Source organism: Myxocyprinus asiaticus, chromosome 3 (assembly GCF_019703515.2).
Source record: "Myxocyprinus asiaticus isolate MX2 ecotype Aquarium Trade chromosome 3, UBuf_Myxa_2, whole genome shotgun sequence".
Taxonomy (NCBI): Eukaryota; Metazoa; Chordata; class Actinopteri; order Cypriniformes; family Catostomidae; genus Myxocyprinus; species Myxocyprinus asiaticus.
In genome coordinates, this window is record NC_059346.1 from 34,572,916 (window position 1) to 34,600,153 (window position 27,238).

At 36.4% G+C, this 27,238-nt stretch overlaps 1 protein-coding gene across 3 annotated transcripts; it reads left to right on the plus strand.

Annotated features, from left to right (window-relative positions):
* Positions 1 to 15,265: 15,265 nt before the first annotated feature.
* On the plus strand, positions 15,266 to 20,866 carry LOC127429532 (PR domain zinc finger protein 8-like). 3 transcript variants are annotated; one of them, XM_051678601.1, is made up of 4 exons: positions 15,266 to 15,436; positions 17,783 to 18,007; positions 18,393 to 18,624; positions 18,997 to 20,866. In XM_051678601.1, the coding sequence occupies exons 1-4, from the start codon at positions 15,434 to 15,436 to the stop codon at positions 20,247 to 20,249; spliced, it is 1,713 nt and encodes a 570-aa protein (XP_051534561.1). In that variant the 5' UTR covers positions 15,266 to 15,433; the 3' UTR covers positions 20,250 to 20,866. The 3 variants fall into 3 exon arrangements, with proteins under 3 accessions (XP_051534561.1, XP_051534572.1, XP_051534583.1); XM_051678612.1 differs by having other exon boundaries at positions 17,786 to 18,007; XM_051678623.1 differs by lacking the exon at positions 15,266 to 15,436 and having other exon boundaries at positions 17,885 to 18,007; positions 18,308 to 18,624.
* The last annotated feature ends 6,372 nt before the right edge of the window (positions 20,867 to 27,238 follow it).

The following is a 27,238-nucleotide window of genomic DNA, read 5'->3' on the forward strand; positions in this document are numbered from 1 at the left end:
TTGATATCATTGATACACTCTACTAATTTGGAGAATTGTAAAATTTTGTCAGGTTTTGAGGAAATATAAAGTTGGGTATCATCGGCATAAAAGTGAAAACTAATTCCACGGTTCCTGATTATTTTTCCCAGGGGAAGCATATATAAGGAGAAAAGCAGAAGCCCTAAAACTGATCCCTGTGGCATACTTAAGTTTGATCTGACAATTCCACGTTTACACAGACAAAGTGGTAACGGTCGAATAAATAGGACATAAACCAAGCTAATGCCTGTCCACAAATGCTAACATAATTCTCAAGTCTATCCAAGAGAATGTCGTGATCTATGGTGTCGAAGGCAGCACTAAGATGTGATCTCAGTGATTTCGACTGTGGCATGATTTTTGGTGCCAGACAGGCTGGTTTGAGTATTTCTGTAACTGCTAATCTCCTGGGATTTTTACACACAACAGTCTCTAGAATTGACTCAGAATGGTGCTAAACAAAACAAAAAACATCCAGTGAGTGGCAGTTCTGCGGATGGAAACACATTGTTGATGAGAGAGGTCAACGGAAAATGGCCAGACTGGTTTGAGCAGACAGAAAGGCTATGGTAAACTCATAAAACCACTCTGTACAATTGTAGTGAGCAGAATAGCATCTCAGAATGCACAACACGTCAAACCTTGAGGCGGATGGGCTACAACAACAGAAGACCACGTCTAGCACTTTATTAGGACCAAAGTGTTCTTAACAAAGTGCTCAGTGAATGTATATGAAAAATTATGATCAAATTTAGGATAAAACATTGAGCTAGATTCTCATTAATTCTCTTAATGCAACAAAATCTGTTATATTCAAATACATTTGTTGGGAGAGAAGAATAATAATTAAACAGGGTCCAAGTATCTATAAATAAATTATTAAGGGTATTCCCTCATAATTCCTTTCACAATTTTTTTTATTTTATTATTATTATTGTTAAATCTTGTCATCTCCTGGTAATATTTTACAGTACACCAAAAACTTGCCAGCAGAAAGTAATTCATCATACTTCATACTTCTTTCTGATGTACACCATTTCAATAAATGGCAGATGATTATCAAGAGGAATACATTTTAAATTATCGATAACAAAATCTTATAAATGATGATCAATGAATGTAGCACCTTCACTGTGTTGTTCAAACCATGATAAATGTGAATTAAACAGCCCATGTATATTTGTACTGTCCTACTAGACAGGTTGTGGACAGACCTCCATCAGGTGCATTCATGACACAGTACCTCAGATTATCTTTCATAGAGTGAGATAACACTCAGCTAAGTCCGACCAGCACATCTCCTTTCATCTCTTCTCTGCACCCTAAAAAGAGGGATGAATTATGGCTGAATGGAGTTAATTGTTGCCATGGTTGGGTCTGTCATCTTAATAAGAGGATTCTGCAGAGTGCCTGCTTGTCCTTCCTCTTCTGTGTGGAGCAGGCACCCGCGAACATGCCCAAGTAGGACTGAACGGGGGAAGATCAAAGCAGACAGGGCTGGGTTCATGAAGATTGACCTGTAAAAAAGACTCAATTTGAGCAGGTAAAAGATGTCGAAAGAGTAGACTGATCTGATGTGCATGACAAGAGAATTCCACAGCACATCCTGACTGGGTTATCGTATTTATTTATTTTTTTATTACTTTCTTTTGTTTTGGCTATATAACTTTACCATGATAAATTATAATGTAAAATTAAATATCATAATGCTTTCATATTTATAAACTATATAAATATGCAGCGGGGTTCAAAAGTCTATGCACACATGAAAATGTAATACTCGAAATCTAAATTAAACCTGGAAACAAACAACGTTTTTTATTTATTATTTATTTAAAACAAAGAAACGTCATGAAGTAAAATTAATAAGAAATATTCAAGAGTGAGCACTATTTGTAGGTCACTAATCAAATACAAAAATCTGAGACTTTGAACATCTCTACTCCTTTGCATGAAAGGTCAGAACTCCTTGCTTCCACTGAAGAACACAAGATCAATAAAGCATATCAAGGGGGACATAAGGGGGACATATCAAAGAATATATACTAAGTAATAGCATAGGCCTACTAAGAAATTCTGAAATCCATGTTAATTGCTATGCTGATAATATAACTTGTTTTGGAGAAAAACTATAAAAATAAATAAATAATACAAAATACAAAACAGAAGCATTTTCACAAGTGGTGTCTCAACTGGGTTCCACTGTATATTGTGTAAAAAATATCTATAATATATTTGGCCTCCATTGGAGGAACACTAATCCATTCCAGCCCTTAAAGGTATTTGGTGAACCATACTACCACCAGATCTGTCACCTATCCATCTGTCCAGTGAACAGCAGTTGAAAGCATTCAGAGAACAAGCAAAATTAAAATCTGTCTCTCAGCACAATTTGAATATGTCATTCCCTTTCTCTCCATCTCTCTCTTTCACTCTCTTTGTTTAAGCTTGACAAGCAGCCTGTACTGGCAGCTTTGTCCATCAAATGACACCTGCTTCTCCTGATTGTTTGCTCAACTTCCTGTCCAGAGCTTTGTAGATAAATGTCAGTGTTGTACTCTGTCTTTATGTCTTTACCTTTTCCCATACTTTTTGTACTTTTCCCAAAACTGCATTAAAAATTGCATTCACAAACAAGGTGCAAAGTATTTATTCATTCATTTATGTCTTTATTTTGATTCACAAGGAAATAAATTATCATATTAATTATCCATTACATTGCAGTAACGTGTAGCAGCATATTTACTTTCTCAGAAGATTGAATTATTTCTGTGCCAGCAAACAAATTCTATAGTGCAGTCATTCAGAGCATACTGCTTTACTGGGTCACAATATGGTACAATATTTCAGTATAGCCTAAAACAAATTTTAAATAGACGTCTTAATGTGCTGGTTGGGGTCTCAGTAAGAGGGCATTAAGATATATTCTGTATTGTCATATGTCTTCTAGTTGTGCTTGTTGGTGGTGTCTATGTTCAGTTTGGCACAAAACTAATTTCTGAGAGATCAGACAATAACATTTTAGACAATAAGAAATAAGGCACTTGAAAATAATATAGCCTATACAGGTATGTATCACTAAATACTCTTTAGCAGACATGGATGCCCAATCAATGAACAATATCCAGCTTTACACATATTAAAAAATTTAAGAATCATTTTGAACATTGTTTATGAACTAAATTTTGTTACTAATCATCAGGAATGTGTAAACATAATTTCTACACAATACCATTGACAACCATCAATGTGAGAATTCTCCTGTTCACAACTGAATGGTTGCAATTTATAGAAAACCCCTCTGGGAAAACATAAATAAAAAGAACGAAGTTCATGACTGACTGGCTGATGTAATACAAAACAAACAGCCATTTAACTTTTATTCTATTTGATCATGCTCTAGTTACAATTGCTCTTGGCAAATTTTCCACATTCTGAAATGTATAGTGCTGTCATGTCTTTACAGTCAACTGTGTTAAAAGTTCTTCTTTTTTTTTTTTTTTTTTTTACATACACAAATGCATTTTTTTATTTATTTATTTTATTTTATTTTTTAGATAAAACTATCAGTTAATAAAGCTATACAGAGGCTTCTTTGCTATATGCAGTGCACAGAATATTAGACACCTTTGTCACACAAGGCTACAATTCAACTCAATTATTTAGTGAGTTCATTAAATTGTTGCAACTTCAAGTGTAACATGAATTGTTAATTTCATAAAATTATAACACCAGGTTTAATTGCACTCTAAAAACTGTTTTGTCAGTTAACCAGGGGCGTTTTTAGTCTTTTAGCAGTACTGGGTCACAGGTACCCCATGAAGTAAAAAAGTGCAGCCTATGCCGTCACTGTTTTACTGAGTTAGAACCTGCTCCAAACAACTCAATACAACAGTGAGCTGTTCGAATGAAACATGAACCGATTCCGCTAACCCGTTTGACCAATTAGCTGAAAAGAAAACGACTCAAAAGAGTGATTCACAAATCGAGCATCACTATTTCTGATTCTAAACAAATAAACAAAAAAGTGGACAAATGTTCAGAAATGTTCATGGAAAATGTTTCCAAGGAAGGTATACAATCTCCCTGGTCAGGAGGCGACGCCCCTGCAGGTAACTTCAAAATTGCGCTTCATGTGGGAACATCTAACTTAATGGATTTATTCAAGACATATTACTTAACATTTACCAAATGTGCTAAACCACATTTGTTTTGCAAAACATTACATATGTACATACATACATATATAGAAATACACAAACAGACAACAATACTTATACTGCAAAATGTACACAATAGTTCCTTAAATACTAAAATGTTTGACAAATTGGCAAAGAAACTCCTCCTCTTTATACAATTACCTAGGTGGTCACACATGAGTTCACATGTTGGGGGAATATCTCCTTAATAAATATGACAAGCTTGCCACCATGGATCTCCTCTGAACTCCAAGAGGTTTTTACAGCATGTGACAAAGGCTTCAGACAGCAAGGGGCTGCGCAAGTTCCTCTCCCTGTCAGCTTGCCTTGACAGCTGCCATTTTCAGTGGCCCAGCATCGCTCCCACTGCCTGCACAAGCACGCTCTGCATTTGTCATTTTTTCCACCTCATCCTTCACAGGAGTGCAGGATAGAGATTACAACAGCCAGAAAAACAGCAGTGTCACTTTAGATTAGAGCAAACTAGAGTTTCTGAAAGCCACATCTAACTTTATGATTTGCTTGAGACGGTACATTTTGTCTTTGTGCATTTTGGGACCTCTCAGTCTGCTTACAGAGAAGGGTTTCTTTATCACGTTTAAGCTCATCCCTCCAAATTATTGCAAATGAATATATATATATATTAGGAGATTTAAAAAAAAAAACTGTTTTTATTTAGCCCACCAAGCCAACTTAAAGTCACCCAAACATGAAAAATTTGTCATAATTTACTCACCCCCATGTTGTTCCAAACCCATATGTCTTTCTTTCTTCCATGGAACACAAAAAAAGTTATTTAGTAGAATGTCAGGTGACTGACATTCTCAGTCCCCTTTTGCTTTCATTGCATCTTTTCACCATAAAACTGTATGATAACAGAAGCTGTCAGTCCCTAACATTCTGCCTAACATTTCCTTTTGTGTTCCACAGAAGAAAAAAAGTAATACGGGTTCCGAACGACAGCAGAATTTTCATTTTTGGGTGAACTATCCCTTTAAGTGTGATACCAAACCAGAGTGAGCAACACATCACCTGCCATTATGGCTCGTTGTGAGGCTCTTTCATTCTCTCATTCATTGGAGAGAGCTGTCTGTCATGTGAGTTCATATCACAGACGATTATATCAGTCATTTCAGCCAAGCATAACACAAATGGCCAAAACAAGTAAGAGGCAGTGGTGGCTACAATGGTCACTGTTCTACCACATCAATCTATCTAGAGTCTGGACCTACACCCAGCACTGCACATTTTCCAGACAGATGGATATGCACACCTGTTTGTGTTCCCTTTTTTGAGTTGCCAGTGAGATACTGGATATATTTGTATGCACAAACAACATTTTAGTGTGTCCATCAATACACTAGATATGCACCAAAAAAGCTAATGTTGCCTTGCCAGGTGTGCATGTACTGTAGAATCATAGCTGAAGGAATTAATGCACTGCAAAATGTTACTGCATTTAAAAAAGTTTGTTTTGTCTTTAAAAACAAAAAAGTTGTGCACTTTATTGTATGTTGCTTTAGTACAAAACAAACACTGTAAATAAATAAATAAACAAATGTTTAATGGGAACACTTTACAATAAGGTTCCATTTGTTAACATTAGTTAATGCATTTATTATCCTGAACAAACAATAAACAATACATTGTTTACAGCATTTATTAATCTTTATTAATGTTAGTTAATAAAAATACAATTGCTCAATGTTAGTTCATGTTAGTTCATAGTGTATTAACTAATGTTATAATATATTACTTTTGATTTGAAAAGTATATGACTATATTGAAATTAAAATAAACTAAGATTAATAAATGCTGTAAAAGTATGTTCATTGTCCATTCATGTTAACCAATGTTGTTAACTAATGTTAACAAAGGGAACCTTATTGTAAAGAGTTACCTGTTAATGTACTGCAATAAATGTCAATATAAAGTTAGCAATATAAAGTAGCAAACATTTCTGCCTTTATTTTCAGACTGTCATTATAAAAATGTTTGTTTGCTGTTGGAAAAAGCTGTTTTGTGGCTTTAAAATTTATATATTCATATTTTAATACAGTGATATGTAAAGTGTGAAACTAAATAAATAAACAACAGCCTAATGAATTTCCCAACTCCTATCAAAATGTTTAGCAGGTGTTGATTTTGTACCAACATAATAGCTACAATGAGCATACACATTTGTACATGTAGGCATTTAATCAGAGAGAAACAAATTGTTTTGTCTACCAAACATGATCATTTGCTTGACATTTTTCCACCATTTTTCCTCTATGCCTCCAAACATAATCTCAGACCTTCAAGTATAAATACATGGTGGCATGACAACAGGCCAGGATGTAATTGCTTTCTGATTACTGGCCTCACAAAGAGCCAAGAAACAAACACAGAATAGTCAAGCATCCATGTTCCAAAGCAAACAGAGAAGGACTACATAGCTATTGAGCAATGTCTTCCTGAATACCTCCCTTATAACTACCCACTTAGAAATGGAGTCTTCCTATGAAGTCACTAATCGTCCATGAAACCACTTTGGCATTAACAGACAATGTGGATGTGTGCTCCAGAGCACCTTAACAAGATTAAATGTGAACACTTATGATACCAGTAAACTCTAGCCAATCTCTGCAATATTTCGCTAGACATTGAGCTGCACAACCACAGCCTCAACCCATATTAGCCTAATATAAAGCACCACACTCTCTTCCGTTCTCTCATGGATGGTGAAATGGACATCACGCTTCAATAAAACTTTGATAAAGCTTAGGACCAATCACTGACAAACACGGCAGTTGGTTACAGTTCGAGGAGGGTGGCAGGCCTGTGTCTCATTGTAAGCAGGATTCTTGATATGAGATTAGACTTATTCCTTGAGGCCAAATTCATGGGAACAATTAGAGTATGGGAGGACGAGCCTGCCATTGATTCTAGCTGGTTTCCTGGTAACGTGTTGTATACTCTGGGCTAAGCGTGGTCTGTTTTTTCATAGGATTTCCCCAAGCACAATGACTCAAAGAGTGTATCAAGAGAAGTCAGAGATGAACTATTTGAAAGAGAAACAAATAATGGCACCGTTTTAGGAATAGATCTGTTGTTTTTGGCTCCAGAAATACAGGGATAAACAAAACACTTTTTGAAAAATACATTTTGTCTTTCACTCCTTTACCCTGTTATTTTGTGGTTTTACTGCCATGCAGTTTTCAATTATAGCATCGTAACCACCACAGATATTGAACGGGACACATTCATTTAAAAAAATGAAATGCCAGTGAACAGATTTGGTTACTCAATCCATATTTATATGCAATACAAATGACTGACAAACACTCACTGAGCACTTTATTAGAAACATCTACTTACTCATGCGATTATCTAACCAATCGTAGGGCAGCAGTGCAATTAATAAAAACATGAATATACGGGTCAGGAGCTTCAGTTAATGTTCACATCAACCATCAGAATGGGGAAAAAATGTGATCTCAGTGATCGTGGCATGATTGTTGGTGCTAGACAGGCTGGTTTGAGTATTTCTGTAACTGCTGATCTCCTGGGATTTTGACGACACAGTCACAACAGTCTAGAGTTTACTCAGAATGGTGCCAAAAACAAAAAAAAACATCCAGTAAGCTTCAGACAGATGGGCTACAACAGCAGAAGACCACGTCTGGCACTTTAATAGGACCATAGTATTCCTAATAAAGTGCTCAGTTTATGTCAATAACCTGTAATATGCTTCTCATATCTCATTCAAAACACTGATGTTTTCTTTCTTCTGTGGCACACAACAGTGATGTTCCTATTAAAATCATGGTTAGATTTAGGTTTGGGGATTGGTTTAGGGGTTAAACTTAGGAAAAAAAATATAACATTGTCCGTTAGTTTGTTTATTTTTCTCTATAGGAGTAAAGTCATAAACATTTTTTAAAGCCAACTCGATTTCTTATAATTTTTGCAATCTTGTACTATTAGTAAGAATTGTCATGCAATCTGGTTGGATTCTTTGCACATACAGTGCAATAGAATTTTTGCACAATCAACTACTGATCAATTGTGTGGCCATTGCTTTGTTTTTCACATCTGCCTTACATGTCCTCTATTCATTGTTATTTTGGCAGTTTAAACTTTGATGAACTTTTTTTTCCCTGACTACATACTACATATTCCCAATGCTGGGAATTAGAAATATAGAGGTAACACACAGAACAGGTACAGAACACTTCCTCTGCACCATAAAACTCCCTCAAAAACACTGCTGATCTGGGGGCCAGCCTGCTGAGTCCCACTGTTCCGTGGGTTTGCTGTCTGTCTTTGATTCGCTCTGCCACAGTTTACTCAGGCCAACAGGGTTTCAGAGGTAACTGGCTGTGCTGACAGCTTCTCCTCAAGGCATTCATCATCAACTTACCATCTCTCCCCTCACCTGCAACATCAAACGCACACCTTCCCCAAAAAAATAAAACAAACAAAACCTGAAACAACAGCATCAAATGTCAATACCCCTGATGATGCTGCTGCTATCATGGCAGAGTTTAATTTATGGAGAACGACAGCTGCATTCAACGTTTAGTTAGCTCTCAGGAAAATAGAAAAACAGTCCAAATCACATGACAAATACTAAAAAAAAAAAAATTTTTTTTAATTTAAAACATTTTAAAAAACACATGCTTCTTTAATGTACTAACATGATTTTAAAGCCATGCTAATAAAGTAACAAGAAACTTCAGAAGACAAGAAACTAAAGTGCAGACTTTAGTAGATGGTGAATTGTTTATTATACCCAACCTGGTCTCATACAAAAATACCTACATTTCAGCAAAATGATTTTTCTGTATCTCGTTGTACATATCGCAGCAGTTTCCTGGTTAAATGAACACTAGAGGCACTAAAACAACAGTCACTTTTATTCCCTTTAACACAAATCACAAGTAAAATGGCAGATTATCAGTTCATAAAGATTTACTTTTCATCTGTTCCTCACACAGTGCTGTCTTATGACATCTAAACACTTGTACTATAGAACTTTACTTTTTAACATTTACATTATATAACCAACTATCTTTATAAGCTTTTTCAAGCATGGACAAATTGTGCAGTAGCTCAACTGATAGAGTTGATATATAAAATTACATGGTTGTTTCAGCAATTGCTTTTGTCATGTCACATTTTCTTTTTATAACACTATCGGTAAGGTTTAGGTTTAAGGTTTAAGGGTATGGAGTAAGTTTTGTTGATTTATAGCTCGACAAAGCATTATCCTTAAAAACCTTATGTGTTTAGAATAAAATGTATCTCGTTTTAGTGACAATCTCTGGACATTTCAACTCAGAAATGCTGATATGAGTAAGAACCCATGTAATTTCATTTTGCAAAAATCTCTCAACATTCACTTATTTTTTGATAAGATCAGGGTAGGGCTGGGCAATAAATCTATATCGATTATCTTTTTTTTTTTAAATCTTCAATATCAATGATAAACTTTTGAGTAATTTGCAATATTTAGCCTATGTACTACATAGATGACTGGATCAGATGTGTGTCGCTAGAAACGAAAGCAGTTTGGCAATGTTATACACACAACTAACTAACTAACTGAATCACAGTCATTAATTCAGCCAGATATTAAGTTTTAACTGGCTTGCGGCTACATAGTCCTGCTGTCATATAAACCAGTAATGAGGCTAGGAAACCAGTAGCTAGCACCTAGCTATCCGGCTAATATGATATAGTTGTGTACCAAACAAGAGAGCACTGACAATGCAAGACAGCTATCGATTGAACACAACACTATTGTTGTTTATTTATGTACTATTTAGCTAAACGTTTTATTTATGATCCATAGTCCTGTAATGTCAAAAAACTAATTTTTTGACACAGGCAATAAAGTATTTCTTCTTCTTGTGATATTTATTTGTGGTTGGCAGTCCAGCCTGACTGAACAAGCAGCGTTCCAGGAGTGCTAATATTTCATACAACAGCACTGGGATGCATCACTGTTTGTATCACATCGCTTGCCTGTGTTCGCTACATTTCAAACAGACTGCCAGTCTGTGTGTTGCTCAGTGAAAAAGACACAAAACCATATTATGTCTAAAATGTCTAAAAACGTTTCTTTATAGAACTGGCATATAAATGTAATAGCACACGAACAAGAGTGCTTTTGTACTGAATATAAGCAGGGCTGTGATCCAACCATAGGAATGAGACAGCAAGCCAAATGCAGGAGGTAATCACAGCCTGATACTGACATTCAGTACAAAATTGTGATTTTGCTTAAACATATCACTTTATTATCCCATCCCTGGGTAGAGTGCCTCATGAAAGGCCTGCTTTTGAGAGAATCTGAAGAATTGCTGGGGCCAGGCCTAGTACTTCACTGGGGGTGGGGGGTGGGTGTTGAACATATGCCCTGGGGCTGCCCAAAACTTGGAACATTAAAACTTGCCATGGTGGCTAAGCTCAGCCATGAACCCTGTCTGGCAGCTTGGCTGTGAGGGAGGATGTGAAGCCTGGATGACTGGGCCTGCAGTCAGAGCCAGGGCTGGACAGGTACAGTGGATTACATTCAGCCTCCAAATCTCCAGAATTCTGGAGTGGAGAGAGGAAGGCCTGAACAGGAGCCACTGTGCTGATGATTTCACTTTGAGGCACACATACATTTAGAGGTACACTAAGGAAGACTAACTTCTGATCTTCAAAATTCATGTGACTTTCTTCTAGACATTTAACACACAAACATAACTGACATAATCCAGAATTTCAGTTCTTTATAAAATCAGAAATCCGAGGAACTACACAATAGATGCTCTGGATGCCAAACCATCACTTGCCCCCTATTAACATGCATCAAATTTCTTTTCAACTTCTCATCAGAGTAGAAAGTACACAAAATCTGAAAGGTCCAAACATGCCGAGAATGGGAGGGGGAGTGAAAGATGAGTCCCCACTATCAGTTTTTCTTTTTTCAAATTTTTTCAATTTTTCTTCTTGCCCAAATATTTTCTCCAGCATTCACTAACTCACTCTTGATTGTGCAGAGGGAGTTGCAGAAGGACACCAGTGCACTTGTCTGAGGCAATGATGCTTCCCCCCAACCCCCAACCCCCAACCCCCCCCCCCCCCAGCTCTCTCTGCACATCCCTCACTGTGTTTTTGGCAGTCGCAACTGACCATCATGAGACATGGTGCCAATTTTAGTGAAAACTGGCACATATGGCAGCTGAAGTGCCATATGCCATAACAGAATATTTTTGGCGGTTTCCTCCATTTGTATAATCACTGGATACGATATAAAATGGCTCATTATTAATTGTTCCTTTTACCATTTTGTACCCCTTTAAAAGAACCGTTTTATGCAAGTGCAGCTCATTTCTTATAAACAAGAGTATTTGGTGATCTAGAAAGAGATTAAAGGGGATGGATTTGAGATTTGTAAATCAACCTGTAAGTTATTAATACTTTTGTAAGTACTGTAAAGGCACCTGAGTGTTTGGATGTATGTGTTTGTGCGTGATTTAGAGGAGAGAGAGGGAAAGAGAGGGAGAGAGAGCTCAAAGCCTGTTTTCCTCTGCTCTAAACCCTAACATATCAGGGCAGCTGTTCGTCTTCCTCTTTACAGGGCTTAGACTCCTTCCTTTTCCTCTTCTGCCCTCCATTGGAAACAGCAAGTTAAGTCGTCAGTATAATGCTCTATCTATCTATCTATCTATCTGAATTTACTTTTTTAATTTCCCTGCTTTTACCTTTAAGTTAGACCATATATCTATAGATAATTATAGATAACCTAAATGCATCTAAATGTAGTTAAAAGTTTCACTGACAGTGAGTGCTGGAGAAATGAACAGTCTGTGATGAGCTAGAAATCAGTGTCCTCTCGCCAATATAACAATGCCACACCAAGTGTAAACATTAATCAAAACACTGATAAATGTGAGCCTTGTTCTTCCATCAGCCTAGGGCTGACCCCTATTGTTTATTATGATATGCAGTACATGTTGTCATCCTTAATCTCTTGAAAGAAATCAGTGCATCACAGTGGAAGAGCTAAATAAAAAAAAACTCTGGTCATTTTATTTTTGACCCGAGTTACATCTGTTTGGAGTATGTTAATGTTTCACCCTCTCTTTGCTTATAATAAAATTGTATAATTCTACTTTAGCACACAGCATGTCTAATTGTCCACAATAGAGTTGTTCTTAATCCCTTAAAACAGCTTACAATTCAAGACCACAATCTTTCCTTTCTCCTCCTTAAAGACGGGATTATTTTCTTACAAACAGATAATAAAGAGTTTTAATACAAAAGAATATCTTAAACTCTTGCAAGTCCCTGGTAATATTAAAAAAAAGATTTGTGTCAAAACCTTGCAACACTCATGTTGCACTGGCAGTTGACATCAGCGCACAACAATTAGCCTTAGTAATGTTATGCCATAGAGAATTCTGGCTGCTGCTCTGTGTTTCACTTTAGACCGAGTTTGCCCCAGTAAAGCATTGGTACTAACAGGGGCTATATGCTTTAGGACAATAAAAAAAAAAGGAGGATAGATTAATTCTGTCCACCGCAAAGCCTCTGCCAGCCACTATGAACCTGCAGTTCATGAGCTAAGCAGATGGCTACTGATTGAGCAAGCTTTCAGAACACTGTATGGGAAAAAGAGTTCATATGCTTGGCTGGGCAAGTGTTTGGAGCAAGAAGAGATTTACGGTTAATAGTGTACATTTATATATATATATATTATTGTGAAAGACTTGAGAATAGGGGGAAAAACAGCAACAATAATAAGAAGTAAAGGGTGAAAAAAGTTATATTATTTGAAATGCATAAATAGCACTTAGTATTTTATTGTTATCTATAAAGAGTCTATTTGGAAAATAATCATTTTGTTAGTTCCACTTAAGGCACTGTTGAGAGTATCTATTTTTTAATTAACCATGAAGATCTTTTAAATTGGGAAATAATGTAAAACCACAGAGTTTTGTTATTTTCACTTCAGTCCTCTCTTTATCAAAGTGAGGAAGCAAAAGACAACATAATATTAAAAAAATTACAATTAGTTGTGTATAACTGTATGTGCTATGGGGCGGACATTCTTGAAAGAACTTGAAAGAGAAGAAATACTTGTTGATACTTTGAACTGTCTGTCTAAATAGTGGCCCTGGAAACCGGAGAGACCTTTTCAATCATAGAAACAGTGTTTAATGATAATATTGTTGATACATCAATAATGTATTGAGATGATTTACTGTATTACTGCCACTATGTTTTAAATATTAATGTCTGTGATACTTTAACTGCATCAAAAACAAAAAACATGGTACTGCCCTCAAAAATGACTACATATATACAAATTTTTCACACAGCTGATGCAGGGAGTGTTTTTATTAAGGCTAGCTTTGTAAATTTGCCCATATATGCACTTTAGATTTATTTCAGACAGTATATTTAGCATTTGATTAAAAATGTGTATTTGAATGAGTCTGATTGTAGGTAATAAATAAACTGAAACGACTTTTTGGGTGAAGTTGTTCTCCTGATATATGCACCTACAGGAGATGATGATGTCATGGTTTTACCTTTGCAATGCGACCCAATGTCGCCCGCTTGTGCTCATAGAACCATTACAGCTAAATTTCACTTAAGATCTTAAAACAATTACTATTAACTAAATTTCATAGGCTTGTAGAAAAATTATTGATTTTACCATGCACTTGACCAGAGGATTTATAAGCAACCCGATTCTATTTACAAAACGCAACCCTCTTTGTATTGTTTTTTATATTTTAATTGATTTTCAAAAACCTCCGAAATTATGTTTTAATTAAACGACGGCGCGACGTTTATATCGAGATAAAAGAGAGTGGTTTTCCATTAGCGATTCTAAGAATACAAATCTAAAGAAGGATGAATGAGACAACAAAGCCAGCAGCTATAGGCTAAATCTCTCTGATCGACCATGACAGATTATTAATTCTCACGATTAAGGTTATGGGTTTGCACGCCGCTGGACACCGTCAAAAGTCATGGACCTACTACTCCGGCGTCCCAGTGAACTAACCTAGGTTTTTAACAGACTGTCATAAAACGGTTGAAAAGTTTTGGTGATTTCGTCTGTTCCGTATTGGCGCAACATGTTGAAAGAAACTCTGGTGTGTGTGCACTTGCCTGGTTGAATATTCGCTGCAGATGTTAATACAGAAATCATGCATCCAGCCGTGCTGCGGTCAGGTTGAGCACGCCGAGCTCTCGCGCTGATCTCTCTTCGGGATGGAGATCCGCAGCAGGTGTGCACGCGACAAGCCAGCCGCGCGACCTCGCCGTTTCTCAAGCAGCCGAAAAACATTCTGTATATGCCGATAAGTATCAATACAGCCAAGTGATAATTATCAATAGACGAACCAGCACTGTGAAAAGTTACTAGGAGTATAATAATACGACATAATTCAGAGCCAGATCACATTGCAAGTGGCGATGCATATAGCCTACGTTCATAAGTCCACGTGAAGACAGCAATCGTCCTTGATTTTTTTATTAAAGCTGTCGGACAAAGAAACTCAATGTAAAGTGAGTTTGTACATGGAGAAACTTTGTAACAGCCATCTACCTTAAGTCCATATTCAAAATCAGCAGGCCTGATAAAACAGTAAAGAGCATTTTCATCAAGAGGCTTTTGCCTGACAATTAAAGCTACCTTTACAATTTTTAACAAAAATACTTTTTGCGTGACAATTAAAGTCATCTTAAAAAACAACATAATCATTAACATTATCATCACCATCATCAGCTGAACATTAGGCTATTCACACAAAATGAAATGACGGTATTGCTTCTTGAATGAAAAGATAACCGAATAATATCGTATTCTGTCAAACTGCAGATGTTTTATGTTTCAGTATAGACACTATGCAAGTAAATCGCATCTACAAACTGTCGGCGACCGAAGAGTTAAAAGGAGGAGACGAAACGTGTCACGCCTCATTGGGCAGATTATGTGCAGCAAACAAAAAGTGTGTATCTGGGTGCCACTCAGTCAGTGTATCGGTCCCATCTGCACGCCTCTATACCCTCGCGAATCATAAGTCGGTCGGTAACACTGTCACTTTCAACAGACGGGGAAATGTACTGACTGCACGCACTTAACTGGAGACACTGAACGCATACTTGAAGATATATTGACAACAATTTCAAACCCTTGTGGATTATTTTACCTTTCTGCCATGGTGAGTAAGATCAATTTTGCGATATAAACAGCCGGAGGCAATTGATTCATGGGGCCATGCAGCGCGCAAACAGCATCCTTACAGCGATGTAAAAAACCTCGCATGGCAGATGAGAGCGCGCTGATTTATAAAGCTATACGTTCAGTCATTGGATCAGAGAAACTGGTTCAACGTTATTACACTCCCATAAAGTTGGAATAACAACAAAACCGTGGGTAACAAAGCGCAATAAATTTGAGCTTGAAACAGGAGGTCAGTGGGTTCGTCTTCTCTATTTTAGAAATGCGCATATATTCGTGGCTCCATTATACTATTTAGTTCAAATGCATATTCATTGGATCCTTTGTGTGATTCTCAGTAGTGAGAGTGTGACCTCACAGCTACAAAAGGAGAAGAACGTGAGAGGAAGGGCAAAATTCACACTAAGGCTTTTTATGGATGAAGGGAACTCTGAGCATCTGTGTCCTGATAATACGGAGCCAGACGTGTCTGTTTAAAATAGCATCTTCATCACAAATAAATTAGGATTTATCTGAGTAGAAGTACGGTTTTTATTTTTTTCTCATCATCATGCGTTTCAGTATATATTTTTATGTTATGCGCTTCAGTTGATTAAGTTTGGAGATAAATGCTAAATAAAATAAAAATAAAACAGGTTCATAATCTGCTTTGTTTACAACAGTAGCCAGAAAATAATAATAATAATAATAATATCTGTAAATTTCTCAGATAGCACACATACATCTCTGAGATGTCTATTGTAGATTTTTCCATCTGGAAAGCATCTCAATCTGATTTACATCTGCTAAACATCTTAAAAAGATCAGAATTACCAACATTCTAAATCATAAACGTCTCAACGATCTGCTGAATGTCTTATTGGCATCCGAGAGGTACCGTCTTATAGACGTATTGAAGATGAGCAAACAACCTAAAAAATATGTCTTCCAGATGTAAACACAGACATCAAACAGACGTCTAGGTGATGTACGTGTGCTATCAGGGTTAAGATGTTTACAAAAGTGTCGGCAAAAATAGTTAGCATACTCAGTAAAACAATGTAGCTAACACTTCTGTGAAACCTCCGGCTTTAGTTATAATTTCCCCCAATGTTGTCTTTAAATACAAAGTATATTTATGTGGATTTTTATCCTTTGACCTCATCAAAAAGCTGAAGAATCACTGAAAAAAATAAAAAATAAATAAATAATAATAATTAAAAATCAGCAATAGTGCGGCACTATTACAGTAATGTCTGTTAAAATGACAATAAAAACAGGCATGTGCAAAACTGGCAAGTAAATAATCAATGTTTTGCATATCAGTAAAATAGGAACGTTTCCCCGTATTTATCAAGTTGCACGAGTAGGCTAAACTGCAATTCACGCGCAACAAGGTAAGAGAGATTCACATCATTTGTAAATGTACATTAGGGGTTTGTAGAAGAAAAAAATAATTAACTGCTCGTGCTGCCATAATTAAAGTCTCAGAAGGAAAGTGGTGGATTATGGTAATGAGTAGACATACGTTCCTTCTTGTAGAATGGAGCAAAAGGTTAGTTGACATGAAATCAGTGACTTTGACAGTGCTCTTGAAATCCATTCGATATGCTCCACGATTGTAAATAGACCGAAGGGATTCATAAGGCCAGATTTTCACCCTTCTCAACGCCATATAAAATATGTTTTTTATTCTTCGCTTTCAAAAGCACAAAAGAAAGAAAACATGAATATAGCCTAAACAATAAGTGTTATTAGCTGCTGAATTACTGTCACAGTCACGCTCGAATCAATGCACTGTGTAAGAAATAGTCCTTCGATTGAATGTTATTGCCTTTGCTTTTACGAAATTATTGAAACGGTCTTTACTGCTACATATATATATATATATATATATATATATATATATATATATATATATATATATATATATATATATATATATATATGTAGATACATACATACACACACACACACACACACACACACACATACATAATGCACATTTACAAATGAGGCAATTCTCTCTCATCTTGTTACGCGTGAATTGCAGTGTAGCCTTGATAAATACGTTTTTAGCAACATTTTACAAAAATGTCGGGAAAACTGTCCTATATTACTGATATGCAAAACACTCATTATTTACTTGCCAGTTTTACCCATGCCTGTTTTTATTGTCATTTTAACAGACTGTAATAATACAGTAATAGTGCCGCACTATTGCTGATTTGTAATTATTATTATTTTTTTCAGTGATAAATATATATAAATATCACCGAAATGTGACTTAAACTATGTGCAGGTTTATTGACTCTCATTATTTCACTCACATTTTTTTGTCTTACAGCAGATGATGGAGGAACCCAGTTCTCATAAACTGGCATGGGATGGCGACGCAAAGGCGATGCAGCAGTGTTTAACGGACATATTTACCAGCGTCTACACCACCTGTGACATTCCGGAAAATGCCATTTTTGGCCCATGTGTTTTGAGCCACACTTCACTATATGACAGCATCGCCTTTATTGCTCTGAAGTCCACAGACAAGCGAACGGCGCCTTACATTTTCAGGGTATGATCGCCATGTGTGTTTACTATTATTATTATTATTATTATGTGCCTATTATTTTTGCAGTTGCAACAAGACAACCATTTGAAATGTTCTTAGTTCATGAAGTAGGTCTTATAAGTTTTATTAACTGGTGCTAGCCTACATTCATCACTACTCAAATATTTAGCTATTTCGTAGCTTTTATATATGTATACGAATTGAGGAAAAGGCGGCTTATATGGGCGAATTTTCTTCATGGAAATTAATTGCTGTTAATAAATTGTTTATAGTTCTGACAACCACACGTGTGTGTTTCGACAGTGACTTTCAGCTAAATGCTTGAAGTAGATAGACAAGACACCACGGTCACCTGATGTTCTAACCACTTTACTGGTGCTGGATACAGGTGGACACATCAGCAGCCAACAGCTCCTCAGAAGGCCTGATGTGGCTGAGGTTGGTCCAGTCGGCAAGTGACAGGGATGAGCAGAACTTAGAGGCCTATGTGAAGAACGGCCAGCTTTTCTACAGATCACTGAGAAGAATAGAGAAGGATGAAGAGCTCCTGGTGTGGTATGGCAAGGACCTTATTGAGCTGCTGCTTCTGAGCTCAGGCAGAAGCCAAGTCAAAAGTAAAGGTACAGTTTGAAGAAGATCAATATGCTATTTGCCAAAAATAGTTTTTGTGTCAAAAATATCTGCGATTAAACAGGTTTAAAATGTGTAGTGTTGATGACTGTTTGCATAAAGTATTTAATTTATATATATATATATATATATATATATATATATATATATATATATATATATATATTTTAAATGTGTGAACATGAATTAAAGATGCAATTAAATTACATGCTTATTAAATTAAACATTTGAAAACTTTTGAAAATTTTTCTGTCACTCATTTCATTTTCTTTATCTAGTATCATCATCCCAGTTTGTGCACACTTCTCCTGACATGTTTTGTTTTTTTTCCCTTTTTCTTTTCTTTCAATTATCTGTTGCAGAAACATCACCCTTTTTGTGCCCAGACTGTAGCCAACGTTTCCAGTTCGAGTTTCCCTTTTTGGCTCATCTTAGATTTCGCTGCACTAAGAGACTACAAAGCATGGCCAGCCCAGAGGAGGAGGCCAAGGATGCCAGTGACCAGTCTAGTCTGCCTCCTGCCAGGTCCAGTCCCAAGCTGCGCCGATCTGATGGCTTCTCCAGTTCACAGGATGGAAAACCATCCACAGACTTCCATAATCTTGCCAGGGATTTGGAGAATAATAGAACCAGTCCACCAAGTGACAAAGAGGCCGAGATCCTCAGTGAAAACTCTGGAAAGCGTAAGTTCTCTGACATGGGGGACAGCAGGAATAGTGGATTATCTCAGCCTCTTAAATCCAAAGAGGAGTTGGCTACCTCGGCACAGCAGTACCGTGGAGCGTACGGTCTGGAAGAGAGCAAACGGGCTTTCTCTCCTTCTGTTTCAGAGTCAACAGAAACCAAGAGAAGCGCCTTTACAGAGGTCAAGAAGTCACCTCAGAGCTTGAAACACAGCAGCAAAAACTCCAGCTCAAATTCTGAGAACAAGGAAGCTGGCCGGCCCAGCAGCAATCCGACTGAAAAACACCTAAACATCAGACAGGTTCTTAGCGAGACTCAGCCCCCGCAGTCCCGAATGGCAACCTCGTCAATTGGCAGTGCATTCACTTCAGTGCCCCAGCAGGGCGGTGGAGGCTCAGAGAGAAAGAGTGCCTTTAGCCAGCCATCTCGCACCTTCTCACAGCTATCACCTCTTGTCATGGCACCCAAGCTTCTTCCTGCGGTAGACTGCCATCCCGTGGTGGGCGACACCGTCTCTTCCAGTAGACTCTACCAGGCGGACCACCTTGCAGCGAAGCTCCATGGCTCAGAACTAGGCAGTAACTGCCCTGTGCCAGGTGGGATTGCAAAACAGAACCCTTTCCTGTATGCCACAGCTTACTGGCCCAAGACCTCAGGCCCCATCCAGCTGCAGATGCCCTCTGCTCTTACACTTCTGCCACCTTCATTCACATCTCTTTGTCTACCAGCCCAGAACTGGTGTGCCAAGTGCAACGCCTCCTTCCGCATGACCTCTGACCTAGTCTACCACATGCGGTCACACCACAAAAAGGAGTATTCCATGGAACCTCTTATTAAAAGAAGGAGAGAAGAAAAGTTAAAGTGTCCAATTTGTAATGAGTCTTTTAGGGAGCGGCACCACCTTTCCCGGCACATGACCTCTCACAACTGAGTTTTTGTGGATTTATTTGTTGTTCTTTCCTCCTTTCTTTTTTCTTGCAAAAGGAGGTTAAATTTTTTTAATCAAGAGGGAATATGGTTACTAGAGGAGTAATGCCAACACATTTGCTCTCACTTTCAAAAGACGTTGCTGTTTAAATGGTTTGATTTCTTCAAATGTCATGTTTTTGTGGATGAAAATGCATTTTGACATAAAAACATAAAATCTATTTATTCTATGAAGCACTTAGTATTTGAAAAAAGGGACAATAATAATGTAAGTGTACTTTGATATTTTGTATATATTCATGTATGATGTATATAAATGAATTTAAGATGCAGATCCATTTCATTGAGAGTTATTCAATGACATGTTATGTCTATATGCATAAGGATATTGAAAATATGATGTTGAAGTGTATTTAAGAGTGCATGTAAATTATAGTTATTGGTTTAAGATGCAGTCTATACAAAAATGTAAATACTTGTTTTGTTTGAATACAAAGTGTAATATTTTGTGTCTGTGAGGAATAGATTCAGTGTTTCTTCCTTTTGCTGAAATGTACTATTTGATAGTTTATCTAATCATGTTGAATGCTTTGACAATAAAATAGCTTTATTTTTATCTGACTGTGTGATTAATTCTGCCTGACTATTAAATGATAGTAATTGATATGGTGAATATTGAAGAGGTTTTCAAAAGTAGTCTTGCGTTTTAAAAAGAGTACAGAGGGGTGCTTTACAGTGGCTAGTTCTTTCTGAAAAATAGCTAGACAAGCACTCTTTTATAATTTCTATAAGCACATGCACTTTAGGGAAGCCTACTACACTTTCCACATAGTACAATTACTCGTAATCACCTTTAAATCAATTTTTATTAACAAAAATCACGTCTCGAATAAACGGGCCATATTAATTGGCAACGTTGTTAAAAATTATACATTAAAACGTGTGTAATAAGCGGCAGTCTAATAGATCTACGGTATCAGACTGGATTTTAAAAAATGAAATGCGCAATGCATCATTCTTATACCTTTAATAAAATCCTAAAAGTGTAGGTATGTGTAGAACCCGATAATCAAAATATTGTCGGGAAATACCGTCTCTAGAAAATAATGACACACTAGCATACTTAATGTAAGCTAAACAAAACAAACTCATTATTTGCTAACAATAACAGCAATAATAATAATAATAATAATAATAATAATTCATTTTATTTATAACATTGCAATAACATTTTATACATTTATAACATTTGATAAAATAATAGAATAAAACAAATAACATTTACACCACGACATATTGTGCTCATTGGGGGAAAGTATGTCTATTAAATTAGCTATAAATCTGAAAAAGCAAGACGGCTTCAGAAAACCCGATCTCTGCAAAAGTTCTTTTTTTAAATTATTTTTATTTTATTTTATTTTTATTCTCAGACTATAAATAGTATAATAATAATAATAATAATAATAATAATAATAATAATACATTATAAATAAATAACTAAAAATAATACCATTTAAATAAAACCTTAGTTGGGAGCTCTTTAATTTTAAATGACTCGCTGTAGTGTCACAATGCGATACAGTTTTGTCAATTATTTTGTTTACTCACTGTTTGTATTATAGTCATCCAGTAAAGTGAACGCTTCAGGAAATCGACAATGGGTTATGGCTACTAATTGGTACGTCCTCAATATAAGTTGCTATAAAAAGCTAAATAGAATACGGAAAACAATTTAGAAGAGGCCTGAATGTAGTGCCTAGACTAACTGTAATTTACATTGGCCTACAAAAGAACACAAATGCCCTCTAATAATTAAAAATCTATAATCACGATTTAGAAATGTATTACTTATCAATCACAAGTGCTACGCGTATGACAATAAAACACAAGCATCAGGCTACAACCTGAGCTTTGTCAGTTTATACCTGCCACAATCAACTGTGATTCGCAACGGTTGTTTTACCATAATAGACAATAAAAACACCATGTGATTGTTTTCCTTGCTTTAAATTACATTCATATGTCTTTCTCAAGTACAAATTAATATCATAACTTATACCATGGCGCTTAAAACCACTGAGCTGAGGGAGTTTCAAGCTGCTAAAATAGCTCAATAGTGACACCAAGCTTATATGATGAAAACTTCAACCAAATCAGAATTTTTACAAATGAATTGTGATGACCAGCCATAATAGAGGCTTAGAGCGCCTCCTAACGGTTGATATAAGAGTCAACACAGTCAAAGTTCATTCAGCTCCAGCATTCCTTGAAGAAAAAAAAAAAATCCACTTTTACGCAAATAAAAGCTAAATGATTCACAAAATAAACACACACTATAAGCATGCACTAAACATAAAATTAAAGTAATATCAATGGAATAAAAATATGAAATGTTACCTTTTATAAGTATGCTATACATAGCAATCAAAGAATTCAGTTTAAGCTATTAGGTAATCAACAGGATGATGGTGGTACTCACTTATACTTAGTGGAGATATTTATTGTGTGACCCAGGTTTTGCATCCGTCCCTTCATAAGCTCCAGTTACATTTGTCACTCTATCACTCAGCACCACAGGTCTGTCTGCAGTTTAACTTTATACCCTTCTCACAAGTGACCAATGTGGTCACTCTTGGCTAACCTAGCTGGCCCACTTCTCATACTTTACGTGTGATTGTGTCCCATGGTGAACATCTCTGCCCTACATCTGTCCCTTCCCTTCATCTTCCTGTTGTTCTGTAACTTCTTGGCAACAGAGCCATTGCATCAAAATAGGTCTGTGTGAGCTTAGGAAACACACCTATTTGAAACAGTATAATGTACGAGTGATGTATTAATAGATTATTCACACTAACGATGCTGTGACTGTGACATCCGAGATCATGTCGAGAAGGAAGAGAAAGCCAAATGCATGATTTATAACTACTGATATACTGTCTGTAATGCAGATGTATTATATACTGATACAATATATAACACTGTACATCTGCAATACAGACAGTAAATCAGCAGTTCTAAATCATGCCTTTGCCTTTCTCATCCTTCTTGATACAATCTCGTATACTGTATGTGTGTGTGTGTGTGTGTGTTTATATATATATATATATATATATATATATATATATATATATATATATATATATATATATACTGTATATGCAAATACACTCACTGAGCACTTTATTAGGAACACCTGCACGCCTACTTATTCATCAGATTATCTAATCAGCCAATCGTGTGGCAGCAGTGCAATGCATAACATCATTCAGATACGGGTCAGGAGCTTCAGTGAATGTTCACAACAACCATCAGAATGGGGGAAAAATGTGATATCAGTGATTTCGACCGTGGCATGATTGTTGGTGCCAGATGGGCTGGTTTGAGTATTTCTGTAACTGCTGATCTCCTGGGATTTTCACACACAACAGTCTCTAGAACTGACTCAGAATGGTGCCAAAAACAAAAAACATCCAGTGAGTGGCAGCTCTGCAGACTGAAACACCTTGTTGATGAGAGAGGTCAACAGAGAATTGCCATACTGGTTCAAGCTGACAGAAAGGCTACGGTAGCTCGGATAACAACTCTGTACAATTGTAGTGAGTAGAGTAGCATCTCAGAATGCACAACATGTCAGACCTCGAGGCAGATGGGCTACAGCAGCAGAAGACCATGTCGGGCACTTTATTAGGGCCATAGTGTTCCTAATAAAGTGCTCAGTGAGTGTATATGCTAGAGATTTATTAGATAAATTGCAAATCAACATATATATTGGCAATTTATCTAATTACCCTCTAGCAGTTGTTTTAAAGACCATGTTTATTCCATGGATTAACTTTGATTGTCACAGTATTGAGTGAATCTAGCAATATCTTAGCAATATCTAAATAACAATGATGAAACAGCCTGCTTGAGTTATTTTAAAGCACTTCACATTCAATCTTCCTCTGTACTGACATGGACAAATTTACACTTAGTGTTCAGTTCAAAGATGAATAGATCTGCTTTGTAGACATGCTTTTGCACTTAGCAAGCTCTCTGTCCTCCTAAACTGTTTATACCTGTCTTATGTGTGTCTGCCTAGCAAATTCTGAGCATTGCTGAGAGTAATAGACAGATCTGAGAGCAGGCAAGTATTTAGGCTGCACCTGTCTCTCCTCTTCAAAGATCTGTCCTTCATGGGTCATACATTAAACTTTGAGCAAAGAGAAACAGCTTAATTAATCAGTTAATTTGAATCTCAAGATCTTCTGCTGATCACAGTTCTCTGTTCTTGGTTAAATACACCAGAGTTAAGACTGTGTTTAATGTATTTTTAACCAACAATAAAAAACATTTTTGGCAGGAAATGGTTTCTACAATGTACATCGTTTCTGGTAAACGAATGCTATAAATGCCCAGAAAAGGATATGAAAATTACATTTCAATGAATAGATTTCTTAAGGTAACTGAATCTTTGATGCCAATGAAGCCATACTTGCTTTTTAAAAAGTAGAATGTGTCTTTTGCATGCATATGGAATCAAAGCAAACTCTTGTTCACATTCCATAGTTATAGTTATACTGAGCATGCAGGTGTCAGCTGAGCTACTGAGCTACTAACAATGTCAAACACAGCTGTTGTTCACTGTACTTCTGCTACAGGGTAAAGAGCAATCGAACATAAATTATGCGATTGCACAAGAAATGTACAAGTCATTCATGCATTACTGTTAATATAGATACCAGCACCATCACGTAATCATTGTTGGGTCACGCCAGGCCATGACATGTTTATGTATCATGCATTCTTTACTAAATCAGTGTATAGGTCTTAAATTTGATCATGACTGCCACCAGGTTTGTTGTTGTGCCTTTTTGTGGGTCTTTTGTCACAGTGCAAAGGGTGTTTCTTTCATTTACTTCCAGAGAGAGTCCGTTCTATGCCAGAGGTAATATATAAGCCTTTGGAAATCCACTGTAAAGCTACACGAAACTAATCTTTCAATGCTATGCAGGCATTTTGAGTGTCCAGCTCTGATTACTGCGCCTCTGAGCCAGTGCAGTCAGGTAGGCCTGAAGGTGGATTTATGCCACAGGAAGTGCACAGGAAACTCCGTGTTGATTGGTGGGGGGGGGGGGGGGGGGATGGTGACTGTTTGTTGATTTTACTAGATAGGAATAAGGACCAGAAAGGGAGAAGATAGGGGGGAGGATGGGAACACTTCAAAAGATGCATTTCTCTATTCCGTATTGATGGATATGGGATCTACATCAGAGAGTCCGGCAATTTCCGTTGCCTCAACTCTGACCAGGAGGAATGAAACCTAGAGCAAAAGCTTGGCACTCAAATGAAGATGTATAGGACCCGAAGAGAAGCAGATGTGGGTGTGGATAATATACTGGAACAGGGCTGTTGAACATTAGAAGTTTTTCAGAGGCAAGGTGGTCAGTGAGAGACAAGTTCAAAGGTGAGGTGAAGAATGGCTCAGTTCATAGTATTTCTTAGTGTTTTTAAAATACACAGTGTGTTTTCATTACAAATTTTATACAATAAAAGGCATTTTCATGTTGCACAGATACATTAACACTTGAATTTTTTTTACTGCATCACGACATTTTTTTCCCACAGGAAAAACTCCAACAACCTACAGTAAATACATCTTTTAAATTACTTTGCTATTTCTTCATATACATTGTACATTTTTGTGCAAATGAATACACACTTAGGTGACAGCATCCTCCATGAATAGCCTCCATTCTCAAGCTATGCATCAAAAAGCCCAGTGCATGAAATATTTAATCATTTATAATCAAATGCTATAGTAGGAGATCACACATCAATGTAAACTTCACTGATGACACTTGTTGACAGTAGGGTCAAAACTTAACCAGGGCTTGAGGGGGAAAAAAAATGACAAAAGTGACAAAAATGTCTCATATATTTTAAATATGGGGCAAATAATGCCTCTATATTGAATTCCTCTGGTTTTACATTCTAACATTTGATATATTTCATAATATTCAATATAACTCTAACTCTGTGGGTTTATTCTATGTTTGATTTTCATTGTAAAAAGTGGTACAAAATGTTCCACTTTGTACAAAGATAATGAATAGTTCAACCAAAAATGAAAAAAAAAATTGTTGTCATTTACTTACCCTCATGTTGTTCCAAATCTGTATGACTTTCTTTCTTCTGTGAAATACAATGAGATATTAGGCAGAATGACAGCCTCAGTCACCATTCACTTCCATTGTATGAAAAAAAAGATGCAATGAAAGTGAATAGTGACTCAGACTAACATAATCTCCCTTTGTGTTCCACAGAAGAAAGAAAGTCATAGAGGTTTGGAACAACATAAGGGTAAGTAAATGGTGACAGAATTTTTATTAACGATTTCTTTAAAAAGAACTTGTTAGGTTACACTCGTTGGTGTGACCAAACATAGTCAGGTTGATTTAGTCATAATAAATAATAGTTTTGACTTAAATAAAACCAGTTAATTTAGATGTTACCACATGTAGCACACTGAATGGTAGATAATATATAACAGACAACTATAGTAAACATATTTGAGTGTTTGTTGCTTAGATTGAGGATTTATTTTAATTAACTGATTCATTTGTAGTTCATTTTGACGTAAATGGATGTCATGCTGTGTTTTTTATGCTAAGAAAAAAATACAGAGTGACTATTTGCATCTAGGTGTAAATAACACCTGCCACACGGTGCGGCTATTTGTGCCCCAATAGTCTATTGGAAACATAGAAATTTATGACAAACTGTATTATTAGTGTTTCTTCAGTGGCATTGGGTGTAATACCAGTGTGATTGTGCTTTTTTGACCCGGGTTCCATTCTGTGTTTATCGCACTCCTTTTCCCATTTTGTTTCCTGTCTCCTCTCCTAATATTTTATTTAATACTACTTATAATAATACAAAAAAATTCATATAAAGCTAGTTTTACCATAGTAATATGGTGGTTACCATTTTTTGTATTTGGCAGAAATAATA

Excerpts from the sequence above, each read along its gene's own strand:
- LOC127429532 (XM_051678601.1), top strand. Across the intron at positions 18,008-18,392 it reads CGGCGCCTTACATTTTCAGG|GTGGACACATCAGCAGCCAA; the intron begins GTATGATCGCCA and ends TGCTGGATACAG. Across the intron at positions 18,625-18,996 it reads AAGCCAAGTCAAAAGTAAAG|AAACATCACCCTTTTTGTGC; the intron begins GTACAGTTTGAA and ends TATCTGTTGCAG.